The sequence below is a fragment of the Lonchura striata genome, chromosome 5 (genome assembly GCF_046129695.1).
Source record: "Lonchura striata isolate bLonStr1 chromosome 5, bLonStr1.mat, whole genome shotgun sequence".
Classification (NCBI taxonomy): domain Eukaryota; kingdom Metazoa; phylum Chordata; class Aves; order Passeriformes; family Estrildidae; genus Lonchura; species Lonchura striata.
In genome coordinates, this window is record NC_134607.1 from 8,145,375 (window position 1) to 8,171,852 (window position 26,478).

The 26,478-nt window shown below is 42.1% G+C and overlaps 1 protein-coding gene across 2 annotated transcripts in view; it reads right to left on the reverse strand.

Moving 5' to 3' along the window:
• AEBP2 (AE binding protein 2) overlaps positions 1 to 21,029 on the reverse strand; it is a 40,296-nt gene extending 19,267 nt beyond the window's left edge. For both annotated transcript variants that reach the window (XM_021535130.1, XM_077783259.1), the window contains exons 1-3: positions 20,356 to 21,029; positions 3,215 to 3,422; positions 117 to 224 (exon numbers count right to left, since the gene is read on the reverse strand). In XM_021535130.1, the coding sequence (XP_021390805.1) occupies positions 117 to 224; positions 3,215 to 3,422; positions 20,356 to 21,002 (963 nt within the window). In that variant the 5' untranslated portion in view covers positions 21,003 to 21,029. The remainder of the gene's footprint in view (positions 1 to 116; positions 225 to 3,214; positions 3,423 to 20,355) is intronic.
• Positions 21,030 to 26,478: the final 5,449 nt, after the last annotated feature.

Here is a 26,478-nt window from a genome sequence, read left to right on the forward strand (position 1 = left end):
AGCTCACTTTAAGAAATCCTCCAGTGTTGATATTTTTCAATTGACATATTGCATTAGGAAAAATAAAGAGAATTTTTCTAAAAATGAGAGATAATGTATGTTACAATGAGCCTTACCTTGAAAGGTTTGTCCCCACTATGTGTCAGCATATGCCTCTGCAACCAACTTTGACTTGTTGAAGGTGTATTATATACTTTGCAACCTTTCCACAAGCAAACAAACACCTATTAGAGTAAAAATGTGGTAAGTTTACACAAGTCAGAGAGAACAGTAAATAAAAATCACATTAGTAAAGAAGGCTGTTTTGACATCTCACAACACTTCAAAGAATTCTGAACAATAACTATTTCTTTTGAAACACACTTCTCATATCTCACCAAGGAAAAAATAATTACAATCCTAAGTATTTAATAAAAACAGGTCACTGGAAGAAAATACCAACAGGCAGATGTTCCTGCAGATAAACACAATCAAGAGCAACCGGATCTGCTGTATTTGTGTTTCCACTCAGTATCTGTATCCACCAGATATGGAGACAGAACATTTTTAAATGAAAAATTTGCATTTTCTGGGTAGTAGTTATAGAAGTAAAATTATTTGCTTTCATAAGCAATTACTTGTATTCCTTGAGCATGAAAAAGTAAAAACTCTTAGCTGCAATGCAGTCTATATACTGGAGTTTTGTATTCTGGAATACCAGATACCTCCATTTACGCCCTTACATTCAATTCCTGATGAAGGAAGCTACCATTTCTCATAGGATTCAAAATCTATGGGTGTTTTGTGATTCCAATGTACAGAACAATCACATGCACAATAGTGCATTAAGGGGAGCAGAACTTGCTCATGCTGCTTTTCCCTCTCCTCTCATTGTGTTTATCTGTAACTGAGGGAATAAAAAAGCTCAATGAACATGCCTTTCATTAGAATTTCCTCAACAGGTCTGTGGGTGAAGGGAGGTAAAGCCCTAATTTGTTGCAGCAAAAGAAAGTTCCCAGGAACAGCACTGTTCATAACACAGGTTTTCAGAAATGCAGGAAACTAATTGGATTTCAGTTTCTTGTTCTCTTTTGGAGAATAAAACCCCCTCAACCTTCAAAAGATTTTATTTTCAAAATGAAAAAGAAGCCACAGGAGTTGTACGTTCTTGCTGTACAATAGACACATAACCCAGTTTTATCAGACAAAGCTGGAAACCCCTCAGTGTCTGTGTGACTGATCCAGACCTACTGACACAAGGCCCAAGCCCCTAAACCTTTGGGGTCTGCCACTCCTCAGTTTTGACATCCCCTCAAAGCCATAGAACTGAAATTTCTGAGATTTCTGATTCTGCAACAGCTCCGTAAGTGTGCTGGCATTTCCAGCAGCAACTGCAGACTGCAGGGCAAAGGTGTTACTGGGAACTTACAGACAGGGGAAATACAAGGACTTGGGTTTGTAACTACACACCAGAAGTCTAGACAAGGCTTCTTGGGAATCCCTGTCAAAAAGCTGAACCTAAAATATTTCTGAACTAACATCTTTCAAAAGCAAAACTGTTTTGTCAAAAAGCTTCCCAGGCTCTTCATTAATGTATCTGGTTTGGACTGGAACCATGACCTCAGTATTAGTTGGAAAAAATACATTTTACCATGCAAAGATGTTTATCCTATTCTTTTCCATATTCCTTTCCATTCTCAATAACTACTTAACCCCCACTTTTCTTCAAATTTATAGCCATTGCAGTCAAGTAAGGTCTGAAATCCCATCAAAACCACGAGACAATTTCCAACACACTTGAACACAGCACCGGCAGGTGGCAGACAAATCCCTGAAACAAACCCACCAGGATGCATCCCCCTTCCACAGCAGTGCGTTGGAACTTCTCAAAAATTTAACTCCAGTAAGGGCATTCAAAAGTGTGAACTCAATGCATCAGTTATTAGACACTTCGTGCTTCCAACAACCTCCTCTTTTAAATATACAAATACAGTCCAATATTTTCTAAATAAAAATATCTATGAATCATGTCATATGAAAGGTAAGTGACAAGAAAAAATACAGGCGGAAAAAAACTCAACCAAAATATGCAGAATCTTCCAGCCCCTTTTTAAGAAATGTAAAGGAGTCATGGATGGGATAAGAAGGGTCCAAACACACCTTATTCATTTCACTGTTTCATGCAGGTTTTATGTGACACCTTTATACACCTGTGGGCAGAACTCAGAAATCATCTCATGAGTGACTAAAAAGCCACTGCACTAGATGGATGATTCTGCTCAGACACTGAACTGAAAAGAGCCATCAAATATGAAGCTGACAAGTTCAATCATGCCAAAAAATATTACCTAAATACAGCCAGAGTCACAGCTGTCTTGGTGACATATTTACATAATAAATTATTTATAATAATGCAAATTAGCTTTTTATTTAAGTTTCTTATTCACTGAAGATAAAGTACAACAGCCTAACATTTTCCTTCTGTAGAACCGACAAGGCAAAAGTCAAAAGACAACAACTATTCTACTTTGAGAATTGATATTATCTCTCCCAGAAATTGAAGAGCTGCAACACACAGTGCCTAAAGCAGGCAGATTGCTTGTGCTGGATGTAAAGGTAGTTTACATGATATATTCCAGACATCACAGGTAATTTGGGAGCTTAAGATGGAAGGTAGTTAAGTACAAAGTTGAAATTACTCTACTATAAAATGTTTTTAAACATTAAAATTGAGAGACCAATTATCATTTGACCAGGGATTAGACTGGAATTTACATGCTTATATATGCAACTCAATTTAAAAAATAAAATTAGATGTAATTATATAGAAGGCAAACTTGCCATCAGTATTACACACAGAGCTGTTTTAAGACTTTGTACTCTTGAGTCAGTCTTACATCTTCCCCATTATACATTCTGGATGGATTTTAGCTGTAGTGAGACTCCTTCAGTAACAGTAATTAAGATGTGACTTCACCTGAGTTCACACACAGGAACACTAAGAGTTTTAATTAATTCCAAGTGTAAGCAGAAGCTTCAGGATATTGAGAAATGAACACACTATCAAAACCCTGGTAATCTCAAATAATTTATTTAAAAGAACTGACTACATTCTTAAAGTTAGGCCACTAACTTTGCTGCCACTAGCTTGAAAAAAGGAATTTTAGGAATTTTGAAACACAAGAGCAAAATATTGGCAAATAAGAAAGAAGGAAAACCAAAAAGTAACACCAACCCCTCCTCGCTGACCATCCACGTGTATGGAGCGAATGTGATCCGCCAAATCCGGGCTGGAGCTGAAGCAGGCGTGGCAGTGATCCCAACAACAGTTATAGGCAATGCTTTTGGCAGAGGAGGCAGGAACTCCCTGTCCATTCATCATGACTGGTGTGGAACGCCCACTGGAAATTGTGCTGTCTACATCCATGATAGTGCTGCTTATGCTGCAAGACAAAAAAAACCCCAAAACTAATCAAAGGTTGCATTAGTTGCATGTTAACAGAGCAAATCAAAACCCCAGCGCTTTTGTTTCAGATATATTTAGACAGGTTGAAAATAAAACCTTGTACAAATTTATTATTTATTGTGTTCATCACTTTAATAATAAATGTACAGTTAGGAAACAGCTGTTACTCAACGGTCTAACTTCTTCTGGACACTGGGAACAAAAGGGAGGAATAGAAAATCCTGAATATATTGAGTCAAACATCTCCTGCCAACATTAGAGCCTTAAAAAGATTACAGCACTTCAGTTCTACATAGGGTTTAAGGCACTCCCACATGGCCCCAGCATATCGTCCCTCGTGTGCATGGTCTACACTAATGCTGTTTTATTTTGGTTTTGCAAAATGTTTCCAGAGAAGCCAGAATCAGCAGAGGAAAACTGCGGCCAGCAGGGGTCCCTTCCATCAGCCTTTCAGTTCTGTACCCTAGCAGATACAGAGACAAGCATCAAACAGATCAGAAAAAACTTAGAGATCATGCTCTTTCTCTATATACGCAAAAGGTATTTTTCCTCATTAAATATCTATTGATACACCTTTTTTTATCTTGCTAACCTGCTCAGTTGCCATGAGGGCCTTTAAGTTTTTCTCTTCCACAAAGTCACAACATTACAGAACAGCTCATCTTTGACACAACCTCAAAGAACAGGTGGTCAAATTTGCTTAAACAGGAACGAGTGACATCAGCTTGCCTGTGGTCTTGTCCAGTGGAGTTGATAATGGGTGTGTTCAAAGGCTGGGATTTCTGCTACCTTTCTGAACAATTTTCTCAATAGCTGACTAACCTTGTTCTGGGGGAGGAGGGAAGTTTCCCAACATCTCATCAGAATTTCCAGTGCTGCAACTTCCGTCTCTTGGCAGCTGCAGGGCTGAGATGACTCTGCCTGCTCCATTGTTAAACCTCCCTATCAGATCAGAGAACACAGAAAAACACTGCCCTCCTCCTCCAAAAACTGAAAGAACACAAGCACTCAGCCTCTCCATGTTCTGGATTTGCTTCAGCATCCTAAACATCTTGGAGAGCCTTCACCAGATCCTCCCAGTACAACTGGAATATGCTAAACCATTCTGCTTTAAGGTACAAGTGCTGTTCCTTATTTTTACCATCAGTGTTTACATGCCCAGTATTGTTCTATTACACACAGATGAACGAAAGAAAAAACACCATTAGTCAAAATATGAAGACATCATTAGCATGTTTGCTCTTCTGCTGTAAGAGTCTCTACTAGTGATTTCTCACGTTATCTGTATCTTTCTGAATCACTACAATGCTAGAAGGTTTTTTCTGTGATAGATTTTGAAATAATCACAGATATTTGCTTTGTTTAGACTTTCCATTCTCAACCACCATGTAGATTCCACTGCATTTATCAATAAGAAGTGACTTGCCTTAGTCTAAATAACAGATTCCCTTCAGCAATGCTCCCAGTTATAAGTTTTAGTTTTAACTACCCTGAGTAATTTGGTTTGATGAACAAACATTTATCTCAAGAGATACCACCATATATGGTGGTATCATATACTATAACATATTCCAAACACAGAACCCTTAAAAATCATCTTTCAGCTAATTTGCTACAAAATCTGCTATTAAAACTGACCAACTATTTTAGGCCTTTGTCTTACAAGTTAAAAAGAAAATTTCAGATACCTTTTGAACACCTTTTTGCTTTAATGAAGGTGTATCAAATGCATAGTTCCTAAATGCTACACAAATACCACATGCCCTGCTCCCAATTTCTAACAAGGTCTAAGAATTTAGAAGGCATAGCTCCTATCCATAGAAGTCATACTATTTGCTATTTAACAGGCTATTTGCTGCTACACACCAAATTTCCATGTGTCCATTATTTTTACTTTCTTCCCTTTTCTACACCCTGAATACACAGAGCTTCCCATGATTCCTCCCCATGTCTCCCTTCCCTCCCCGTAATCTTGATTTTTTTAATGACATACAACCTCCCAACCTGTCACTAGCAAGTAAACAAGTATTCCACTGGCCCTGAGCTGAAGTTCCCAGCTCCAACAGCATTAAGAGGCACTAACTACATGTACTGTAACAGCATTTTAGGATCCCCGTAGCAAATTGTCAGCAGCTTTATCTGCAAAACCTGTTGCAAGTAATCCTAATTTTTCCACGGTGCCAGGCTCATAATAGATGCAATTATGAGACTGACATCTTCTCCTTCCTCAACTGATGCCCAGGCCAAAAAATAATCCCCAAAAATAAAGCCTGTAAAACTGCATTGTGAAAGCAAAATTTACCCACGATGACAGAAAATTTGAATAATTAATTATAGTTAATTGTGTCACCACCTCACCTGCCCCTCGGTTTAAGCTATCCAAATACAGCTTTCTTAAAATCACACTTGTAAGTAGGTTTGGACACACAGAATGGCACAAAGCCCAACCACTTCTGCCACAGACAGTGCTGTTACACGGCTCAGTGGTCCCGACAGGAAGCTGCTTAGCCAAGGATGGCAAAGCACTGCACACACAGCACTCGTGCAATAGCTGCCTCATACCAGCTCAGGTCCATAAATAACCCTGCCTTTCCCACAGCTGAAGGGTACCAAAGGAAACTGCTTCCCAAACACTTTCAAGGAGGAGTTCAAGCTTCAGGGCTATTTCCAGTCAGTAGGAGTTTCTACACCCACAGCCACCATTAGGTCCGCTCTCGCACACCCCACAAACAGTACAAGCAGACTTCTGACTGAGAGGATGTGTGGTGCTGCTGACCACAGGGCAGAGTATGAGGGGTATTTAACAGTTCCCTGGGTTTACTGTCTGGTCTGAAGTGGGAAAGCAATGAGAAAATATAACCCTGAACAAGTTCTGTGAAAGTATTTTGGGGCAGGGGAGAAGTGTACCCTCACACAGGTGCGTGTTTGTGGTTTCTCCATTCCACAGGCCTGAAATCCACTTAATTCGTCTAAGAAGAGATAAAAAAAACCCCCTGAAAATTATCAACCAAAAGATGACAATCTAGTTCCCACTGCTGGTGCAGTGCAACATACCTTGATACAAAATCACAGGCCTCCAATTTTACAGCCTAAGGAATGCAAACGCTTAGGCTTTGTGGTTTTTTACAATCTATCCTACTTTCTTCTGGAGAAAAATATGTAAAAGTCAACTGATCCCAGCAAAAGCTATTGTAACAAGTAAGGTTATTAATGACATAAGAAACCAGTAACAAGCTAATTTAGTTATTACTGTTTAAATGTTTGCTGGGTTTGGGTTTAATAGCCTAAGTGTTTGCTAAGGGCTAACAGATTAACACGGTATCAAAATTTTGTATCAGAGGAACTGGAATAAAAAAAGGCTGCCCATAGCACTCAAACCAAGTAGTAGCATATAGAATTTGAAAAATGAGAATGAAGTGACACACTGAACTATGATTCTATAACCTATTCCAAATCCTGTCTAAAAATGGGGGAAAAATATAACACAAAGCCAGTTGAGCAATAACAGCTTAATATTTAAGACAAAATGCTCTTCATCCTTCTAGAAACACACTGCCCTAGCCATTCCTTCTCTAGTAACAATCTGTTAAATAAAAATGTAACATACATTTTTTGTTTCCTCTTCTGTGCCTCCAGAACCGGCGTATTTCAGGTGATCAGGTGCTTCCCAGTACTAAGATATCTAGAATTAGTTTCTGTCTCACTTAGCAAGTTCTGTCCCTCACAGAAGAGGTAAAGGCTGCAAAGAGAATCTGTGAAAGACCAGTGCCCAGCACAGCTCAAGTGTGTGCAGTTTTCTCTCGTCTTTCTTACACTGAGAAAATATCAGGAAGCTTTTCAGAGAATAGTCTGCAGTATATGTAACATCAAAGACACTCACTTGGGCAGTCTCTTGACCTGCCCATTTTGAGATGAAGTAGGAAGATAAGTTTTACAGACAGAGCTGCGGCTGCTACTAAGTCTGTTAAGACTTAACTGCAACACTGTGTCTGTTAGAGCTGCCAATTCAGCCACTTACTTGTTTCTCAGAGTTTCACAAAGGGCGTGAGGACAGGACACACAAGCAAATAAGATGTGTGCACAAACACTCAGCCCAAGATGGGCTTGGACTACACAAAAAGTGTGTGCACCTTTCAGTCTATGAATGGGGCTTTTCAATCCAATACAACTTTCTATCTGCTTGAGATCTGACAGAGGGAAAGGTTCCTTAACAAAGGGAAGGTAGCAATGGAAATTGCATCCTTCTGCTTTCTCTCCCCAAATCCATGAAGCCTGCAAGTGGGAAAATAATAATGTGCAAAAGAGGAGAAAACAAAGTAAGAAATACACAGAAACCTTGGTAACAGGACAGAGACACTGAAACAGATTTTCAGCTAAGTTAAAGCAAGTTTTTCTGCCTTTTGCTAAGTCCCTCTCTCGCAGGCAGGAGATCTGTTTGAAGTCTGCCTACCACTATCAAAGCAGAATGACACGAGCAGAACTGAAGCTCTTGTGGCATTCCCCTCCTGCCAGTGACAGACAGGTCTGGGTTTGCTCCCAAGCTGTAGGCAGGCTCCAGCTCCATTGTAATGGATCTATAGACCATGGCCTGATGAAGAACATTAGACATTCGAGTTTCAGAGAGTTCAGCTCAGGGGTCATCCCAAACAATAGAGCATCAAAAACAGTCACTGCTGGAGAGAGCTTGCATACACAATAGCAGTTTTTAAGAAGCTCCATTCAAAAGACTGACTAATTACTAAAATTTAGAACTGTTACAGCAAGCACAACATGATCTTCGAGCTTATGTTGTCCCTATTTTCAACCTAATTGAGCACCTGAATCAACTTGATGCAAAAATCACAGGTCTAGAGGCAAGAACTGAAAGCCTTTCTGAAATGCCTTACTAAACCCACACCTCCTTTCACCAAGTCTGCAAACACTGGTAGCATCTGCCAAACACAGCAAGGTAGAACTGAAAACACAGAATCTTCTCAGAGGGGTCAGACATTCTTCTCTCCTCCTACAAATTTTCCCTCTACCAAGAGATCAACAGCTTTGAAACAATACTGACATTTAACATGTGTTCATTAAGCAAAAACATGCAAGCTTCAATAGCTGAATCATTACCTCAAAGGCATTGTTTCAGGTCTTATTTTTACCTGTACTTATTTTACCTGTGGCTAGAAATAATATTATCTTCATTATCAAGAACATTAAGGTATTTTTAGCAGCACTTTAATGTTAAAAGGTTAGTGCTTACACAATTAAATGCGTCTAGCTGGTTAATTTAGTTCAAACCCTATTTAAAAACAATCTCGAAACAAAAAATAATACCTAAAAACTGATAAGAAGCTGCTAGTCATTTTCATGTCATAGAAAACAAAAAAGCGTTTTTTGAGCACTTTAAATTCTGTGTTATTCTCTTCCTTTAAGGATCTGAGCAAAATTAAGCCACTGTTGGGGGTCTGTAAATGTAGATATTTTCTATAAGGAAAAAAACCAAAATCCAAATTATTCACAATTTAAAATGTACAAATTTTAAACTACATATTATACACCTGGGCCCTAATTTTTGTGTACATTTAAATGCGAATAAAACTATAATGAGACTGATTTAATGCATTAAATAAAATGGTATACCGCACACCACTGCTGACACACACTTGGCTCTCCAATGAGATTTTTTTCCTCACTACTGCAAGTATTTCCTTCTGTTGAATTTAATAAATGCCCAAAATTTATCCTGTCCCTGATTTTGTTAATATTTTAGAACAACAAACAGTAAAGAGTCGAGAAGGAATATGGTCAAAAAACCTGAAAGAACAGCAAAATCATTTCATTTTTAGTTTCCACCAAGTCCCATTAGCAACTGTCCACTTGAAGCGAGAGCAGAGCCAGGCACTGAACACATGCACAAAAGCCCAATCAATTTGCTATTATACTTTTAATGTCTGCTAAACATACTCCCTGTAGACCTTAACTGAAGTAACCTTCCCTGAGGCAAAAGGCAGCCCTAACAGATGGGCCTTACACCGTGCCCTCGAGGGTCAACAAGCAGCCTTCAGCCTGATCAACAGGAGCTCATTTCGGGTTAGAGCACCTCCACCGAGAGCCTGCTCCCCGTGCCCAGATGTTCGGTGCAGGAGGTGACCAAAGGACCCAGCTGAATTTAGCTGACACCAAACGATCCTGACAGGTCCTATACGGAAAAACCTCCTCTTGGAAGGCATCAAATTAAAAACGAACAGCAATTGCAGCCAGCACACACTGCAGGGTCGCTGAAACCCACGCTACTGAGCAGCCATCCAGCTGCACACTACACTACTGCAAGTTTGGAGAACAGTTTCTTCTGAAATACACAGTGATAACCCAACCATAAAACATCAAATCAACAGACTGCCTCTGAAACCAAATGCTACAAACCTTACTGGAAGTAATTACAAGGTTAAGGATTAAAAAAACCAAACAAATAAACCAAACAAAAATAAATACTCTGCTAGTTTCTTTCTCTTTTACTAATCATGAAATACTCTGTCATTTCCCCCTACAGCTGCAGCTACATTGGTCTAATCCATGAGGGAAGCTCAAGAAAGAAAACTGAACTGTTACAGTCAGATAAAACAACCTCAGATTAATGGGAACACTGTGACTGACAGTCAGTCACAGCAACTTCAAGGGTTAAAACCTAGAAATCAACAGAAAAGCTTTTACCACCTGGAAGATTAAATCACAACTAGGTACTAATCCCGAAAGAAAACAAACAGCACCAACTGCAATCGTTCAATTACAAACATCAAGTAAAAATAGAAACATTGAAAGAAAATAATAATGACATGCTTAGTGACATCTTCCAGCACCTTATTATTTTTATTTCACCAAAAAAAAAAAAAAAGAACAAAAACAAAAACTTCACAATTTTCCCCACTACTCCTATTACTTTCCAAGATAAAAGGTGGAAAATTGTGGTGTACAGCTCTGGGCAAAGGACAAATTCCAAAAAACAACAGCTTTTCAACATCAACAAATTCAAAGCAATTTGTGCTCACCGCTTCCTAATGCAATCAATAATCCAGCAAAAATAAATCCTCACAAAACTTCAAAATTATCAAATTAACCCTCAGCTCCAATCCTTGAGAGGAGGATCTTTCACCTGTCCTATTTTAGAATATCTCCATCAATTCCAAACAGAGGAGCCATGGACACAACAGATTAGTAACAGATTAGATTACTAACATATTTTTAGCTCCTAAGCAAAAGAAGAGGAAGAACAAATTCGTCTGTTTTTGTACTAAGATTTAATTTTTGCTGACATTTAATGAGTATAAGCAAACTTTTAATGCCAATGTCTTTGTAGTGCATGGGGGTACCAGTACGCAATAAAATGCAGGGCTCAAGGCAACTACACCCAGGTGGGCAAGGAGATTTCGATTCATCTTTTAGCTGTATGGTCTCCAAATTATCATGCCAATTTAAAAGTTAGATTAAAACAAGTGCTAGGAAAAACAGAGCTCCCGAAACATGAGCAATTACCATGAGCCAGCAAAGTTTGAGATTTGCCTGATTTTTTTTTTTTATTCCTCTGCTCATCTTTGGCAAATTTGTTATTTTATGATGCATCTATATATCTAACAGTTAAACCCCTCCTACTAAATTTCAGTTATTTATCAATTTAATTCCCTAAACCAAACATTTATGTTTCACAAACAAAACAGTTTGTCTTACTTTAATGGATGTAGTTCGACTGTGGCAGGAAAATACCATTATGCTTTAGAGCTCTTACAGTTCCTTTTCATTGAACCAGCAAGCAGCCCAGAGAGAATCTTTAAAGGAGATAGAAAGCAACTCCAGCTACCTGCATACCTAAGGGTTTTTTTGGCTGATTTGCTGAGAAAAACATTTAAATTTAAGCTTTTAAATAGAAAGTATCCAAAATAATTTCATGACTGATAATGATCATTTGGTGAGTTCAGGAAAACCTACCACCAGTAAGAAAAAAATAGTGTACGTGGATAAACCACCATGAAAAAAGAAAAAAAAAAACCAGAGTAAAGAGTGAATGCAGAACACTAAACATCTGCCAAAGAGAAAGAATACTCACATGGCAGCAAGAAATCAGAATAGCTGTATCAAAAAAATAAGCCAGGACTACATGAAGTCAAAGTCCACCACTGTGCTGTGAATGCAGCACCTTCTCTTGGAACATGACATCCACAAAGAGCCCCGGCAGACAGACAGAACAATTGACTCCACACCTCTTCAGAGGCAAGGCAGGCAAAGCAGGATGGGCAAAAATAAGTAAAAGCAACATTAAGACAGCATAAAGAAAAAAACACCTTCACTTCCAGGACTGCATGACTGACTGCACCCACTCACTTGGAAGCACTTATGCTTCTGAATCATGTAAGCATTTCTCTGGAAATCAAACCTATCAAATTTATGCCTTACACTGATTACATTATTCTAACAAAAAACTTGTCAAAATGAACATACTCAAAAAGTGTTCATAAATCAATCTTCAAAACAAGACTGCAAAACTCTTTATGAAATATATGTATTGTTATCTGACTACTAAGCAAGCAACACAACAGAAAATTAAATAGTCAAGGAAGAGAATTTTATACGGCACAGCAAGTGGTAACATTAAAAACTCAGTTTTAAATTCTTTTTGAAGCAGCAGATTATTTTAGAGTAAAGCTATGTCTAGATAAGGTATAAACACCTAGAAAAGGAAACACTGCAAACACTTCAGCCTGATAATATAAAGCCAGGGAAGATAGGAAAGCTCTTTGAGATAGAGAAATTGAAGGAACTTAAAATAACAAACACGCACAGGAAACAAAACAAGACTGAGAAAGTGTGTTATGATTCACCACTCTAGAGCTGTTTCCACTCTCCTGGATCACTTAATCTGATTATTTAGATTGTTATTCCTAGAATATTTGGGCTCCCAATACTTGGATAACACAAACCCAGGGCATCATAGGATTTGTAGCATACAGAGCAACTGGAAAAACAATGAGGAAACTTGGAATGCCAAAATATCCAAGAGAGCAGGTTAAACATATTTGCCTTGTGATATGACAGCAGAAAGATAACATTCTGCAAAAAGATGACACAAATCAAGAAACTACTCGATTCTGCCTTTCAGACACAAATAAAAGTGCCTTTCATTTCTGGGAACCATGTTATCTTCAACTCGATAATCTTCCTGAAAAGTTAGAGAACAGCAACAAGTGGTTCACAATTTTCAGTCTTTACTGATAAAGGAGTGTGTTTACTAGCACAGCTTAGGAGAAGAAGAACGCTCACTAAAGAACCACCAGAAATAATTTTTTCTTCTAACAGTGCTTCCCACTTTGAGACCCATAATCACGATGAAATTCTCTCATCAGCACTGGAAGGTAACAGCCTTCAGGTGTGGTGTCAAGAAAATTTCATCTGCTGTAGGTATTACCCTCCCATTCTTCCAAACTCAGGATACTTCCCCTCACCCCAGAACACAGAAAACAAGTGGAACATAAAATTACCAAAGAAAGATGCAAACTCACAGAGCGGATCTAAAAAGTTCCAGTTATCATCATGTTAAATTCAACTTAAAACAGAAAAATTACGCAGCTAGGACAGCATTGTATAAAGTAGCAGCCTTGCCTATTTCCACCTCAGTGAATACTTGCTCCTTCAAGTATTAACCATGCATCAAAAGCAAAGAAACCAGCAAAGCACAACTCCACTAACTGGCTTAATTCATAGCAAAAAGGTAATAAAAGAAGGTATGACTCCTGTTTTGTGAGACAATAAATTAATTTCTATTTGTACCAACTGTCTAAGCTGTAACTTAGCATTCAAGTCAACCTTAGGAAGCCTACCTAAAAACATGCCAAAAAGAGTTTTATTTCAAAGGAAAAAGAAATATTTACATTTCTTTGTTTGCACATATTGAAATATTTTCTTTGCATTTTTAAGGTTTTTTTTTTCATTTGGAATATAAGTCATTACTACAGCACAATAAACTAAAATGTGCTGTAAAATGGTCAAAAAAAGGACTTTACTGCAATTTTACAGGGGAGCTAGTAATTTATACAAAAGGCTACATGGAATGACGTTAACAGTAAGTGGAAATTCTTTATACTAGGTTCTTATTGAGGCATATTTAATTAATCATAATATCACTGTATGAGCCCACAGTAAGTTTTTTACAAGTCTCAACTCAAACCACTAAGGTGTAGTTTTCTCCCCCTGACATTACACAAACTGTGTGAATTACAGCAGTCCTCTATGGTGCACCAGGATGACAACAGGACTTTCAAAATCATAAATCTTTTGCTTTTCTCTATCAAATATCTTGGCATATACCTTATGCAACACCTCTATCAAATGAAGAAAGTATTCACTAAACATTAGCAACAGAAGTTCAGCAAAATTTATTTAAGAATGTAAATTCTAGTATAGAGAAGAAAATTAGATATGGGAAAAGAAATCCCAGGTCTTTCTTGCTTTATATTTTACCATTCTTAAGGGGAAAAAAAATACTTCAGAATCTCAAAAGGCTTCAAAATTTTTCCCCAGTTCTTTGTTGGTTTTGAATGCTGCAAAACCACAACTGCAATCACTATCTTTGTGTATCACAAAACCAATGATAAGCAGCGAGCACAACATGGAATATTTATATTTCATTTTCTAAAACAAATATTTTTTAACATGTTCATATTTAAATGAACGACCCCAGACATAAAGCATATAGTTAGAAAAAAGAATCAGTTACTTGGATAGATAACCAAAGAAATAGCTACCTCAGGGAATCTTACAAAATTACCACTTTGTATTTTTGCAAGTCATGCCATCATATTTTTTAACAGCATGGGGAGAGTGGGTAAAACTCACTGTTCATACAAAGAAGTTCCTTACCCTCTTCTGCTCAGTCTCCTGCACAACTTAACTAGAGATTACATTCCCACCTGTTTCAATGACTCCCTGCAATTACTTGGCTACTTTACAGCAGAGACCAATTTTTCACTTTCTTTGGGTTAAGTTCCCTTTTTTCCCCTCAGGCTATTAGACATATCTCATTCCCTCACATCCCAGAAGTTTTCTGTGTCTATCTCACATGGTCCCCTTGCCAGAAACCTCTATTCCTGTCTTGAAAACTCCATCTGCTTTTCATCTCCCTTCTCTGCCATGCACCACTTTCCCAGCCAACAACAGACTGCTCTACAACCACCCCAAGGCAATGGGTTCTAGGTGCATTTCCACACTGCTGACTTCCACACCAGCTCTCCGTGCTGCTCATTCCCCCACTGCTCTTCTCCAGCTGGGTAGGGGTTTTAAAAAAATATATGAAAGGTACTAGAAAGGTGTGGAAGGATCTGAGCAAGAGTGGTATGGTACAACATTTCCACTGCATCATCCAAGGGAGCTGGTTTTATCTGTGACCAGCTCCAGAAATGTGATGTCACATCTCTGCTAAACAGCTGTTCAGGTTGTGTGTGACACCCTGTTTAACTTCACTGGAAATTAAACAGGGAAAGAAAAAAAAAAAAAGGGGGAAAAAAGGAAAAACCAAGGTAGGTTTTTTCCATTACGGCATAGGAAATTCTCTGAAAAAGTCCACCTATTAAACTTTGTACTTAGAAGTTACCAGACTTGATGACATCACAAACTTTACACAAAATGCACACAGACCAGTGTGGACATTCAAATCCCACATAAAAGCAAAACGAATTCTGTCTTACACTGAATAGGAAAATGTTTTTCTCAAATTCTATGAAGTATATTTACATCTTACTACAATAACTATAACAGCTCATTATACCAAGCTCTTTCATCTAGTTCACAAAAAGACCTCATGTTAACCACTCAATTATACCAACCAACAGCTTTAGTAATAAAGATACTCACCATACAAAATATCTGGGCTGTTTTGTCTACCCATCAAAAGCTATTTTCTCCCGTGCCAGAAAGGCCTGAACATAACCATTACAGAAACAAGGGGTTTATTTTGCAATTTGAAAGCAAATAACTACAGCAACAATAAATGCAGTTAGAAATACTGCAAATACAATTTTCAGCAGAATTTCTGAAACTTGGATAATCTTCTGTATAGCTCACTGTGACATAGCAATATTATACATACTTGAAAAAAAAATTTAACGACTTAACCACCCTGCCATAAGTGCTAATGAATGATTCTTCACTTCCTGCATAGGGACAAGTGAGGCTATGCAGCAAAGAGAGGCCTGAAGCACTTTTTAATCTGGTCACATGGATCCATGAAGCACACCTATTATTACCACATGTCCTCCAGATTATATTTCAAATTTACTGTTCTGCCTTCATAAATGTCACTCATACAACTTGTGTGCCACTTGTGTGAAGAACTTGAAAGTTCTTCACTTTTAAGATTTTGAAAGATAGACAAAATAAAGACTAGAATTAAAACTAGTATTTTTAAATCAGCATACATCTTAAAAGTTGCAAAGCCTTCATTTTACCTGAGAGTTTAAAAAAAGTCAGACTAGAGCCTGGAATTTTGATGTCTAAACCTCTTATCTTTCTTATCTTTATGTAGAATCCATTAGTTCCACACTGCCATTTCATTCAGTAAAATGATAAAACATCACAATCTGAAGCACAAAAAAGTTTACTACTGAAAAATGCTTTCAAAACTGCTCATATATTAAACAGGAACATTTCTAGACAGTAGAAGTATTTCTAGAAGTATTCGGCAAATCTTATGTGGTTAAGAACACAAATTGTCATTGAGTATTATTGAGTACTCCTTGAGTCAGGGACTCTCAATAACTGACTCGTTGGTGAATAACAAAAAACATTAAAATGTTATCCCACTCCCCCCACAAAACAAATGCAAACAAAAAAGCCTCACAAGTTTCATGAAAATTGCCTGTAAGATGGATCTTATGTAATGCTGTGCCTAAGGGAAAGATTACTACATAGATCCAAAGGCAACCTGTTACACTTGGCCTGGGAACACATCAATCAGCACTCACAGATCACACAGCAGCTTAAATACACCTTTTCCATGCTCCTTGCCCAGCCAGGAGGAGGAGGGTGCAAAGGATAAACTGCTAAGAGGGGTAAAGATAATGCAAGAATAGTAAACCAGGGGTAACTTCTAGGTGACAATACGAAGGCACAAGATAAATTCACAAGAGTGAACAAAAAAAGCTCTTCATACAGATTTACTACTCAAATTTCTGCTCAACAACTTCAAACTGCAAGACCTACCACTGCTTTCTAAATCAAACAAAATCTCATGATGAAACTATTTCAGATGTAAATATATTTCCATAATAACTGTTCCAGTAAACAATATTTAAATTATTTCAGTAAACTAAGTGTTTGTAAGAAAATATCATAATTCAGCAATAACAACATTAGGGAGCTGCAGATGCATCTCCACCACACTCAGCTCAGCTGGTTTATACCCAAATCCATGCATTTGCTTAGGTCCAGCTTCTGTGTTTATAGTTAACTGAACCATTATTTTTTTCTTTTCAAGTCCTGTCAAATATTTCTCAGCATTGCAGCAAGACTAGCAGCTCCAGAGGGCTCTGAAGGAACACATCCATCCTTTCAGCAGAGGTCTCAAGTTAGGGAAAGGCACAAGAAAATGAGCAGCATTCACGTGCTGATAATAGTCTTTGTTCCAACTGTAAATCTAGAGGATCACTCTGCTTGAATGCAGACTATTATTACTCAGCCAGCTGATCTGAGCTTGCTCACAAAACTCACAGACAAACTCCTGCAAAGCAGTGGGAACTTAGCACAATTCCCAGGGAAAAAAACACAACTACTACAGATCAACAAGATACCTGCTAGTCCTAGAGTTACTGCACTGAACTCTCCTGCTGAGCCAAAAATGCCACCTCGGTTATTTATCCTAAGTGTCAGTCTGGGGTTTGCCTTTTCCTTTCTGCGTTTTTAGGGAGGGAAGAGAAGCATCCTGTAACAAAGTACAAAGTCTATCTGCAGGCATGGAAATGGAGGGTTAAAATTCACGCTAAATTTCAGAGCATCAATAGTCATCTCTATATTTATTTATTGTATTATAAATATTTATTAAAATTATAAATATGTATTATAAATATTGAATAATTTCCTATAAATTATTTTTTCTGTCAGCGGATACTCTCAAAACACAATAAAATGTTAGAAGTAGAAGTTGCTGAACAGTAGCTCTATTTTGACCACATGCAAGATTTTCCTCTTCATCTGCTTCATTTGTAATTGATATCACTAAAGGAAAAATGAGAGATAATACACAGTGGAGAACGATAAAGAACATGCACAAGGAAATGGGAATTTGATCACTCACGGAATTCAGGCCCTTTTACCACACCCCTTAATTCATTCAAATTTTCTAAAGAGGAAGCAAGAAAAAAAATCCCAAGCCCAGGGGCATGATCTGAATGTTACCAAACCTGCTGACAGCAGGAGAGTCTTTACCCAGTACACTCTCCTACCAGCTTCCTCTGGCTAGACACAGGGTCTGAAAAGGCTGTTAGTTCCATCTCTTCCCTTTTCTCTCTACTCCCTCCCCAGGGAATCTTACTTTACAACACATGGAGTCAGACACCAAGCTCCTCAGGACTTTGGAGACACAGGGAGTCAGCAAAGGTCATGAAGTACTGTACTTAATAAACTACCCCATATAAAATAACACTTAATAGACAAAATATGGTTTTCTAATAGTCACAGAACTTACATTTTAATTCAGAGGTGACCAAAACAACGAATTATTTATTCTTTCAGGATTTCAATATATTAAATCTGAACTGTTTCCAGCTCTTCCTCGGTGTTTCAATATTCCAGTTTACACACTCTAACTCTTCAGCACATCTCCTACCTTTTGCAACACTCTGCTTGTCTGTGTGATCATCTGAAAGGCACAGGATTTTGCTGTGGCTGCCTTCCAAGCAGCAGCAATCATTTGGACCACAATATCAAGCAAGCAACTTGCTGGACTACATGTCACAAAAATAATAAAGCATTCTAACATGCTGCAGCAAGCAGTACACACCAAACAAAATTTTCCAACCCCAGGAATAACAAATGTCACTCTCGGTAGCATTGCTTTCAGGCCCTGGAATTACAGTACAAAATGCACTCTCAACACCCCAAGTTTTCACCCTGTCAGGTCAAGATAAAACTTTGCAAAGATTGAAAACAAGGCACAGTCCTTATTTAAACCACTAAAAACAAAGAGTCCCACTCCTGGTGGTAAAGGGAAGGAGCAAGGACCCACAGACGTGGATTTAACCACGTACAGCAAGAGGACCACGAGAACAATGACAGAGAAAGAAAGTAGCAACCAGCTCTGGAGGGCACAGGGCATAATGACGCTACTTCCAGAAAACCCCTGCAAGTTACTTCTGTTATTTCCTCAACCCCGACAGGCACTTGGATAAAATCAGGATTAGATTTGGACTTCCACTCTATGAAAAATAAGAAACTGTTATCTTAGTGTTCCTTTATGCACCTGGTGATTTTCGAGAAATCTACACCCATACTTAGTCAATTGCACATAAAATCTCAGCTTCTGAAAAAAACAGTAAACGAACAAACCCTACAAACAAGCCCAAACATCCGCACCCCCCTTCCACTCGCGTAAGTTAAGAAGAAAGAAAACGTGATTTCTATGAGTCTCAAAAGTCTGATGGAAACCAAAGACCTGAATTTTTTTTCTGTCTTCTTAAGATTTTTAGGCCAATTACATGGTTTTGGGGAACTGACTCACGAGGAGTTTGCTGGGCTGGTTTTAATCTTCGAGGTTAGGTCTAGTCATGCTGAAATACGGGTACTTGTATAGTTACAAAGATTTTGATCTAACATATATTCAAAGTCCATTTCTGGACCAAACCACGTAATTCTCCAAACTTAACAGCAAAACTACCTTAAGAAAATACAAATAAAATTCTAATTGTTACTTAACTGGAACTCCAGCAGGGAAGTCTGATACTTTTTCTGCTAAACACAAGGAAAAATTGTGCAAGTTTCTTAAACTATTTGAAAGGACTAATTAGCAAGGGGCACACAGCACTTTCACACTGTTTTTATGTCCTTTTTCCACCATATTTTCAGTTTTTCAAGTAAACTGTTGCATCCAACATCGAGGAGAGCTACTACATAAGCCATGTTCTTTGAAATGCTTGACTCAGTAGGCTGAAACAGATCTGAATGGTAGAATTCAACCATGTGTGAGAATTCGGTTGTGCCTTTTCACCAGAACCCAGCTAGAATCTTGGTAAAATGAAATGTGCAGCTTTAACGTACAACAGCTTAAGAACTCATCCTTACAGATTCTGAAATTCAGAATTACAGAACTCATTCAAAGATGACTCTGAGCCTCCAAATACTGAACCTCACTTCACACCGTGCATGACTATTACTTGCGCACACGTAATGCAGGAAAGGCTGGTCTCCCGAGTAAACTCGTTTTTGTTTTTTTTCCCTTATGTTTTAAGAGGCTTTCATCACTCGGTTTTCTCCCTCTAGAGCAGAGACCCTGCTGTGGGCGCAGGTAAAACCGTATCCAGAAATGCATTTCCCATCCCGAAGCTCCAGTACACCCCATCTGCGCGCTGCCGCAAGACACAGCCTTGAAGAACCCCGAAAGCACTATCTGAGAAAAATCCGCAGCTTCCGAGCCAAGAGGCCCCGGAGGAAGCCGAGGAGGAGGCAGCGCCCGGCGGGGTCGCTCGGGGCTCTCGGGGAGCGGCGGCGATGGCCGGGGCGCGCCCCCTCCTCCGCGGCCAGGGCCGGGCAACCGGGGAGGCCCGAGGAGCATGGGCGGGGGTCCGGCACAAGTTGGCCGGAGAAACCTGTGGCTGCCGTGACAGCCCCGCGGCCGGGAGCGGGGCGGCGCCCGGGCAGCGGGGGCTGCCGAGGCGGAGACGCGGCCGGCCACTGACCTGTCCTCCGAGTCCATGCGGCTGAGGGGCTCCCCGTCCGAGGACATCTCCAGGCTGCCCCGCCGGCCCCCCGACGTGGCGCTGCCGCAGCTGCTGCCGCCGCCCGTGCCGGGGCCGGTGCCGTATCCCTCGTCGCCGCCGCTGGACACGCTGCTGGAGCTGCTGCCGCCCCCGCCGCGGCCCGGCCCGTCCTCCTGGCTGCCCCGGGGGCCCTTGGGCTCCTCCTTGGCGTCGGCCTCGCTGCCGCCGCCGGGGCTCGGCGAGCGGGTCTCGTCGCTGCAGCAGCCACTGCTCGTGCTGCTGCTGCTGCCCACCAGGCTGCTCTCCTCCTCCTCACCGCCCTCCTCCTCCTCCTCTTCCTCCTCCTCGTCCTCGTCCTCCCCGTCCCCGGCCTGGCTGGCGCTCTCCGGGCTCGGCTCCGACATGCTCTCCGCCTCGCCGTTCAGCAGGAGCAGCGGCTCCGGCTCCGCCGCGGCCGAAGGCGGTGCCGGCGGCGGCGACGACGAGGAGGATCCAGCCCCACCGGCGGCCTCCACCTCCGCCGCCGCCGCCGCCACCTCCGCCTCCTCCTCCTCCTCGGCGGGCGCCGCCTGCCCGGGAAGGCGCCGCTGGGGCTCCGCCATGTCGCTGCAGCGAGCGGCCGCCATGGCGCCTGCGAGTCGCTGCCGCGCGCGCGGGGCCGGCCGCGGGCGTGCGCGCGGCGGGGGCGTGCGCGCGCGGCCCCGTGCGCGCCCGCGCGCCCGCCGCACGCTCCCGCCGCCGCTTCCTCCCCCCCTCCTTCCTTCGCCCTCCTCGCGCACCCGCACCGCCGGGGAGGGGCGGGGCCCGGCTCGTGCCGCCGCCGCCGCACGCGCTACGGAGCGCGCCGGGGGACAAACAACGCGCGGAGGGCGGAGCGGCGGCGGCCACCGCCGCCCCCGGTGCGAAGGGGCGGTGGCGGGCGCGCTGCGGGATCCCGTCTGGAGTCTGCCGGGGATGCCAGCGTGAATCCCCCAGGGATCCCCGCTGGAGTCTGCCGGGAATCCCGTTCGAAACCCCCGGGCATCCCGGCGACTTGCTGGAATGGCGCGATCCCAGTCCCCGGACTCCATGGACAGCGGGGGAGTGCCGCGGGACGGGCCGGGAGCCGGGAGCGAAGCGCTCGCGGTTGCCCCGCCTCGCTCCGGGACAAACCCCGGCGCTAGCAGCAGCACCCCAGAGCCGGGCAGGGACATTCCCGGCTGGCGCTGCAGAAGGAGCGGAGCCGGAGCAGGGTGGCCGCGGCGGAGGGCGGGGCGGCAGCGATCCGGTGGCACCGGGCACTGCGGGCCCCTCACGGGCACTGCGGGCCCCTCACGGGCACTGCGGGCCCCTCACGGGCACTGCGGGTCCCCTCACGGGCACTGCGGGTCCCCTCACGGGCACTGCGGGTCCCCTCACGGTCTCCGCGGGGGTAAGCGGGACACGGAGCGCCCGGAACGGGGGAGCCGAGGTTCCTCGGGAAGAGCTGCGGCGCGCTGAGGAGCCAGCCGGGCAGGAGTGCCCCGGCACGGCTCGGCAGAGCCAGGAAGGAGACGGGGAAAGGGTTTCAGCGCCACTGGCAGAAAGGAGTGGGAAACACCGCGCTGTGCAGCGAGAATGAACCAGAACTGGCCTGAAACCTCCCTTGGCAGGGAAAAGGCTTCCCGGCTCCCGGGGAGAAGCTGTGTGACCAAAGGGGACTCTGAAGTATCACAAGATGGTTTGGATTGGAAGGATCTTCTCATTCCAAAGCCCTGCCCAGGGACACCTTCCACCAGACCAGGTTGTTCAGAGCCCCTTCCAACCTCACCTTGGACACTTCCAGGGATGGGGCTTCTCTGGGCAACCTCTGCTAGGACCTCACCATCCTCACACAGCAGAATTTCTCCCTAATACCCAATCTAAACCTATGGATGTATAAAACGGGAAAGGGGAAATCTCAGCAGGATGACTGTCAATCACACAGAGGGCTTCAGAACAGTTTGAAAATTAAGGTCATTTAATGATCATGTAAAATGGGATCAAGTTTACTATAAAGTATAAAGTACATAGGATGGGGATTGGCAGTAGAGCAGAAAGGTAGAATCTGAACACAGAGATATAATCAGGTAGTTTGACAAGTTATTGGAGAGATGAGAATCTCTCATACCAATATTACCAATATCTCTCACACCTATTCAATCACAGGTAAATTAGCCAAAGGTAATAAAATTCTGTTCCATGTGAATTTTAAATATCTTGCGTCTGTCAGTCCTTACCCAATGCTTACAGAGCTTGCCACATTTAACACAAAAATCATGAAGCCGTGGTCGTTAAGTTTAAAAACAAAGACCCACAGCTCAGTCCAGAAAAGCATTGTGCCTTCTGCACATGAGGAAGATCACCAGCTCAAGTTACAGCAGGCACACCTGGCATGGCCACAGAGATCCTGGATTCCAGGAGAGTTAACTGCGTAGGATTAAAATCTGGAGAAGGTGCTCTGAAAACCTGCATTTACATAGATGGAGATGGCTCCCAGCCCATCAACAGATGTAGCTGTGAGCAGCAACAAGAACAAGCTGTGGTGTAGCAGCCAAAAGAGAGAGGCACAGCACTGAAACAGCAACAGGGGGTTGGGGACTCAACACTGGATTAATCTTTGAAAACAAACCAAGAACATATTTTGCCTGCAGAGGAGCATAAGCAAATTTTGGAAACCAACCACAATGAAAAAGTGATGATAATTCCTCAGATTTCTAGAAGTCAACCTCAGCTAGAAAGTGGAAATACTAAGAATGTTTAAAAAAAAACAAAAACAAAAAAAAAAAACCACGGCGGGGGGGAGACAAAAGCAACAGCTGCAATGCTGTTTCTCATCTGTGTAAGATGTGTATTGCAGGTCTCCTAACTGCAGCAAAATAGCCACCAAACCCTGAGTTTCTGCACCCTGTTCTGCCTTTCCTCCGGGTAACAGCGTGTGCTGTGCTTTGCTCTCCGCGGAGGAAGGCGTGGGGCTCCGGGTGGGTGTTGCAGTTACTCACTGGTCTAATCAAACACGGAGCGTGACGTTTCAAAAACACCCCAGCCTCTGATTCAGCCCAGAAACGGCAGTAGCTGAAATAATTCTTATGTCTCTAGTACCGCTGATGCCCTTCTGCAGTTCTGTGCTGCAGCAAGGGACAGAATCAGGGAGGTATCGAGTCATGAGAAACCAAAAATATATCAAGGACTTCGTAAAAGACGCCTTTCACAAACGATGAATATGAGATAAAGGGGAGAAAAGTTATCACAACTCCATGTACCCTAATGTCAATCGTCCTGATCGGCTCCGCTGAGTGCTCAAGGCAATCAATGTCTTTTTTTTTTCCTTCCCTCCCAGGTCTCTCTGGGTTTCCTGAGGTGCTGTGTGCACGCAAAGGCTCCCTGTGTTTGGCACTGAAAGCGAGCAGGGTGATTCGACCTACCACTTTCCGCTCTCCTAAGCGGGGCGGTACAGACGCCAGCTCGTTAGGTAATTTGTGTATTCAAAGAGGGTCAGGGAAGGAAACCTCGGGACATTTCTATTGCCTGATGGAAATCACTTGGCATTTAAGCAAGCGCTCAGTACCAACGGGGTCACTGCTGCAGCAGGCAGGCATCAAAGAAAAACTCCGTAGTAATCTCTCAGTATCCTGCTCTCAGGTTTTCAAACACACAAAATTCTGCGTCCAGGTCGTCTCTTGAGTGCTGCAATAAAGTCCTAATCAAGTGCAAGCAGCAGTGATTATTGCTCACTGAGCTTTCTCGGTACAAACCCACACAGCTTACCAAAGCTAGATTTCTTTTTTTCCCCCCAAGGTTTTTTGACTTTTCAAACCTCTTGAAAGAGATCTGTCAGAGAACAGGTGATTCCACAACTTGCAAAAGCAGCTAAATCATTTACATTTGAATGCTGTGATAAAAGCTCAAAGGAGGAGACTCCTGTTAGGAAATCCTTTGGAGAAAAAACCACATCATTCACTTGGGTGGATGTTACACTGTCGTTCACACAAAGGGTCTCTGATGTGCTCAGTCTAGCTTGGTATGATCACCTTACAACGGTGCTTTAAAGCTCAGACATTTGTGCCTGACATTTGAGGAATCAACAAAGTACAAAATAATAAAATACATTTTTAAAAGCCGGCAGATAAACCAGGAGAAGCTTGTTCGCAGGCAAAAGATTCCAAGCAGGACGATTAGTTCAAGAACAAACAACTTGTAGACACAGCAGAGCAGGGAGAAGAAATGAAGATTTTATTCTCTTACCTCAGGAGCACCAGGGTGCAGGGCATTCACACTGACAGCGGGATCAGTAACAAAAACACTCCAGAGAAGTAGTTTCTTCTTTTCTTGATTCACAGCAATCTTGCTGTTTTGTGAGGTTTTCTTGAAGGACACTTAGGTGAGATCACCAGAAGATGTATGTAAGGCAGGTTTCTTGAGGTTTTTTTCCCTAACTTTGATCAGCATTATAGTACTATGTCATAGAGTATGCAAGAAAAACACTTCAAAACAGCAAGAAAGGCCTATATAGAGAGAAGAAAAATTAAATAGACCTGAGGTACAGGAAAGGTGCCATCCAGTCTTACACTTGCTAGGATACCAGGAGAGATTCTGTAAAGCCCAGCATTTGCTCCCTGAGCTCCCTTCTCCAACCCCTGCCTCCCCATGCACCTCTTAAGCGGTGCAGGAAATTCCTGCTGCCTGCACCTCATGACTCACCTTGCTCAGTATTCTGCCTACTCAGCAGCCTCTGGAAACTGCACCCTTCCCTCCTTTCTGCCCCACCCTTCTCCATCCCAGTTCAAGGTCTGGAGGAAGAGGCTGCCATCTGTCATTGCTTCCAGTGAGCAGTGCTGGGTTCTCACCCTTCCCTTCAGACTGGGCTGAAATTGCCTCGTGATGCAATTGTGACCCCACCCTCTCCTGCAGCACCCAGTTAATTCTCCCTTTAAACTCAGCTCCCATGCTCTTTCCTTTTTAAAGCTGCCTTTAATCTTTGTCTGTACTGTCTGCTCAGAAACCATGACTCTGAGAAACTACAAGCCACCCATAGGCTGGGCCAACCAGAAGAAGACTGCAGGGGATGCATGTTGGGAAAGGGTCCCTCTTGTCTCCCCAGGAGTGTTGAGCCCTCTCTGGGATTGTAACTGACTTTGAAAAACTTTTTGCAGCAAAATGAATTCTTGATACTGCTTGGGACCTTCTTCCCGCTCTGCTCTGGCCCTGCTTTGTGTCACGCTGATCTGTTGCCTCTTCTCTGGTGCCAGCGCAGCTGTCCCTGAAATTCCTGCCATGATCTAGACTAGGGAACTGTTTTTAGTGGTAACTAGGAGGAAAAGAAATAAAATGGCATTCTGTTCCTGTTAGGTCATGAAGCTTCAGAAAGCTCCAGACAGCTCAGTCAAATGTAGCTCTCTGGGGATGGGAAAAGAGGAACAAAAAAAGTTAAAAACTGGCTAAGGTGATATGAAGAACCGGGGGTCACTTCAGGAATGGAAAACCCCATTCTGTCATTCTGGAGCTCATCCAGAAGCACATCCTACCATTCACTCTATTTGCATTTGTGGTAAACTCTAGCCAGCCCAGTGGAGATGAGAGCATCTCTGCTTTAAGCCATCTATAAACACCAACAGTGAAAGGAAGGCCATGTTCCATAGATATTCTGATGTATTTGAAAGGAATCAGATACGTTACAAATAGATGAAACCTCTAAAATGCACACTGACTGATGCTTAATTTGTTGTCAAGCTATATTGAAGGAAAACAGAAAAAGCAAAATGATAAAGCCTGACCGTTTCTTCTAAGTGAAAGATAAAAAAGCTGTGAGTTCAAGGCATTAGGAGGCCTTGTAATATGATTCATGGATGTGCTCTACAGGTTGCTGCAAAACCTGAAATATAAGCACAGAATTTCAAGTAGGTACTATTCAGCTGTGATAGCCTATTAGTTATTATAGATAGCACTGAGAATGAACTAAGAATTTTCTTCAGAAAGAAAAGCTACTCTCAGTACATTTGCACTGGTATTGCTGAGTATTAATCCTGTCACCCCACGTCTCTCAACTTTTGTGACTTCCAGGGACTTGCATAAGTACATGATAAAAGTGCATTGTGCTTTTCTTTG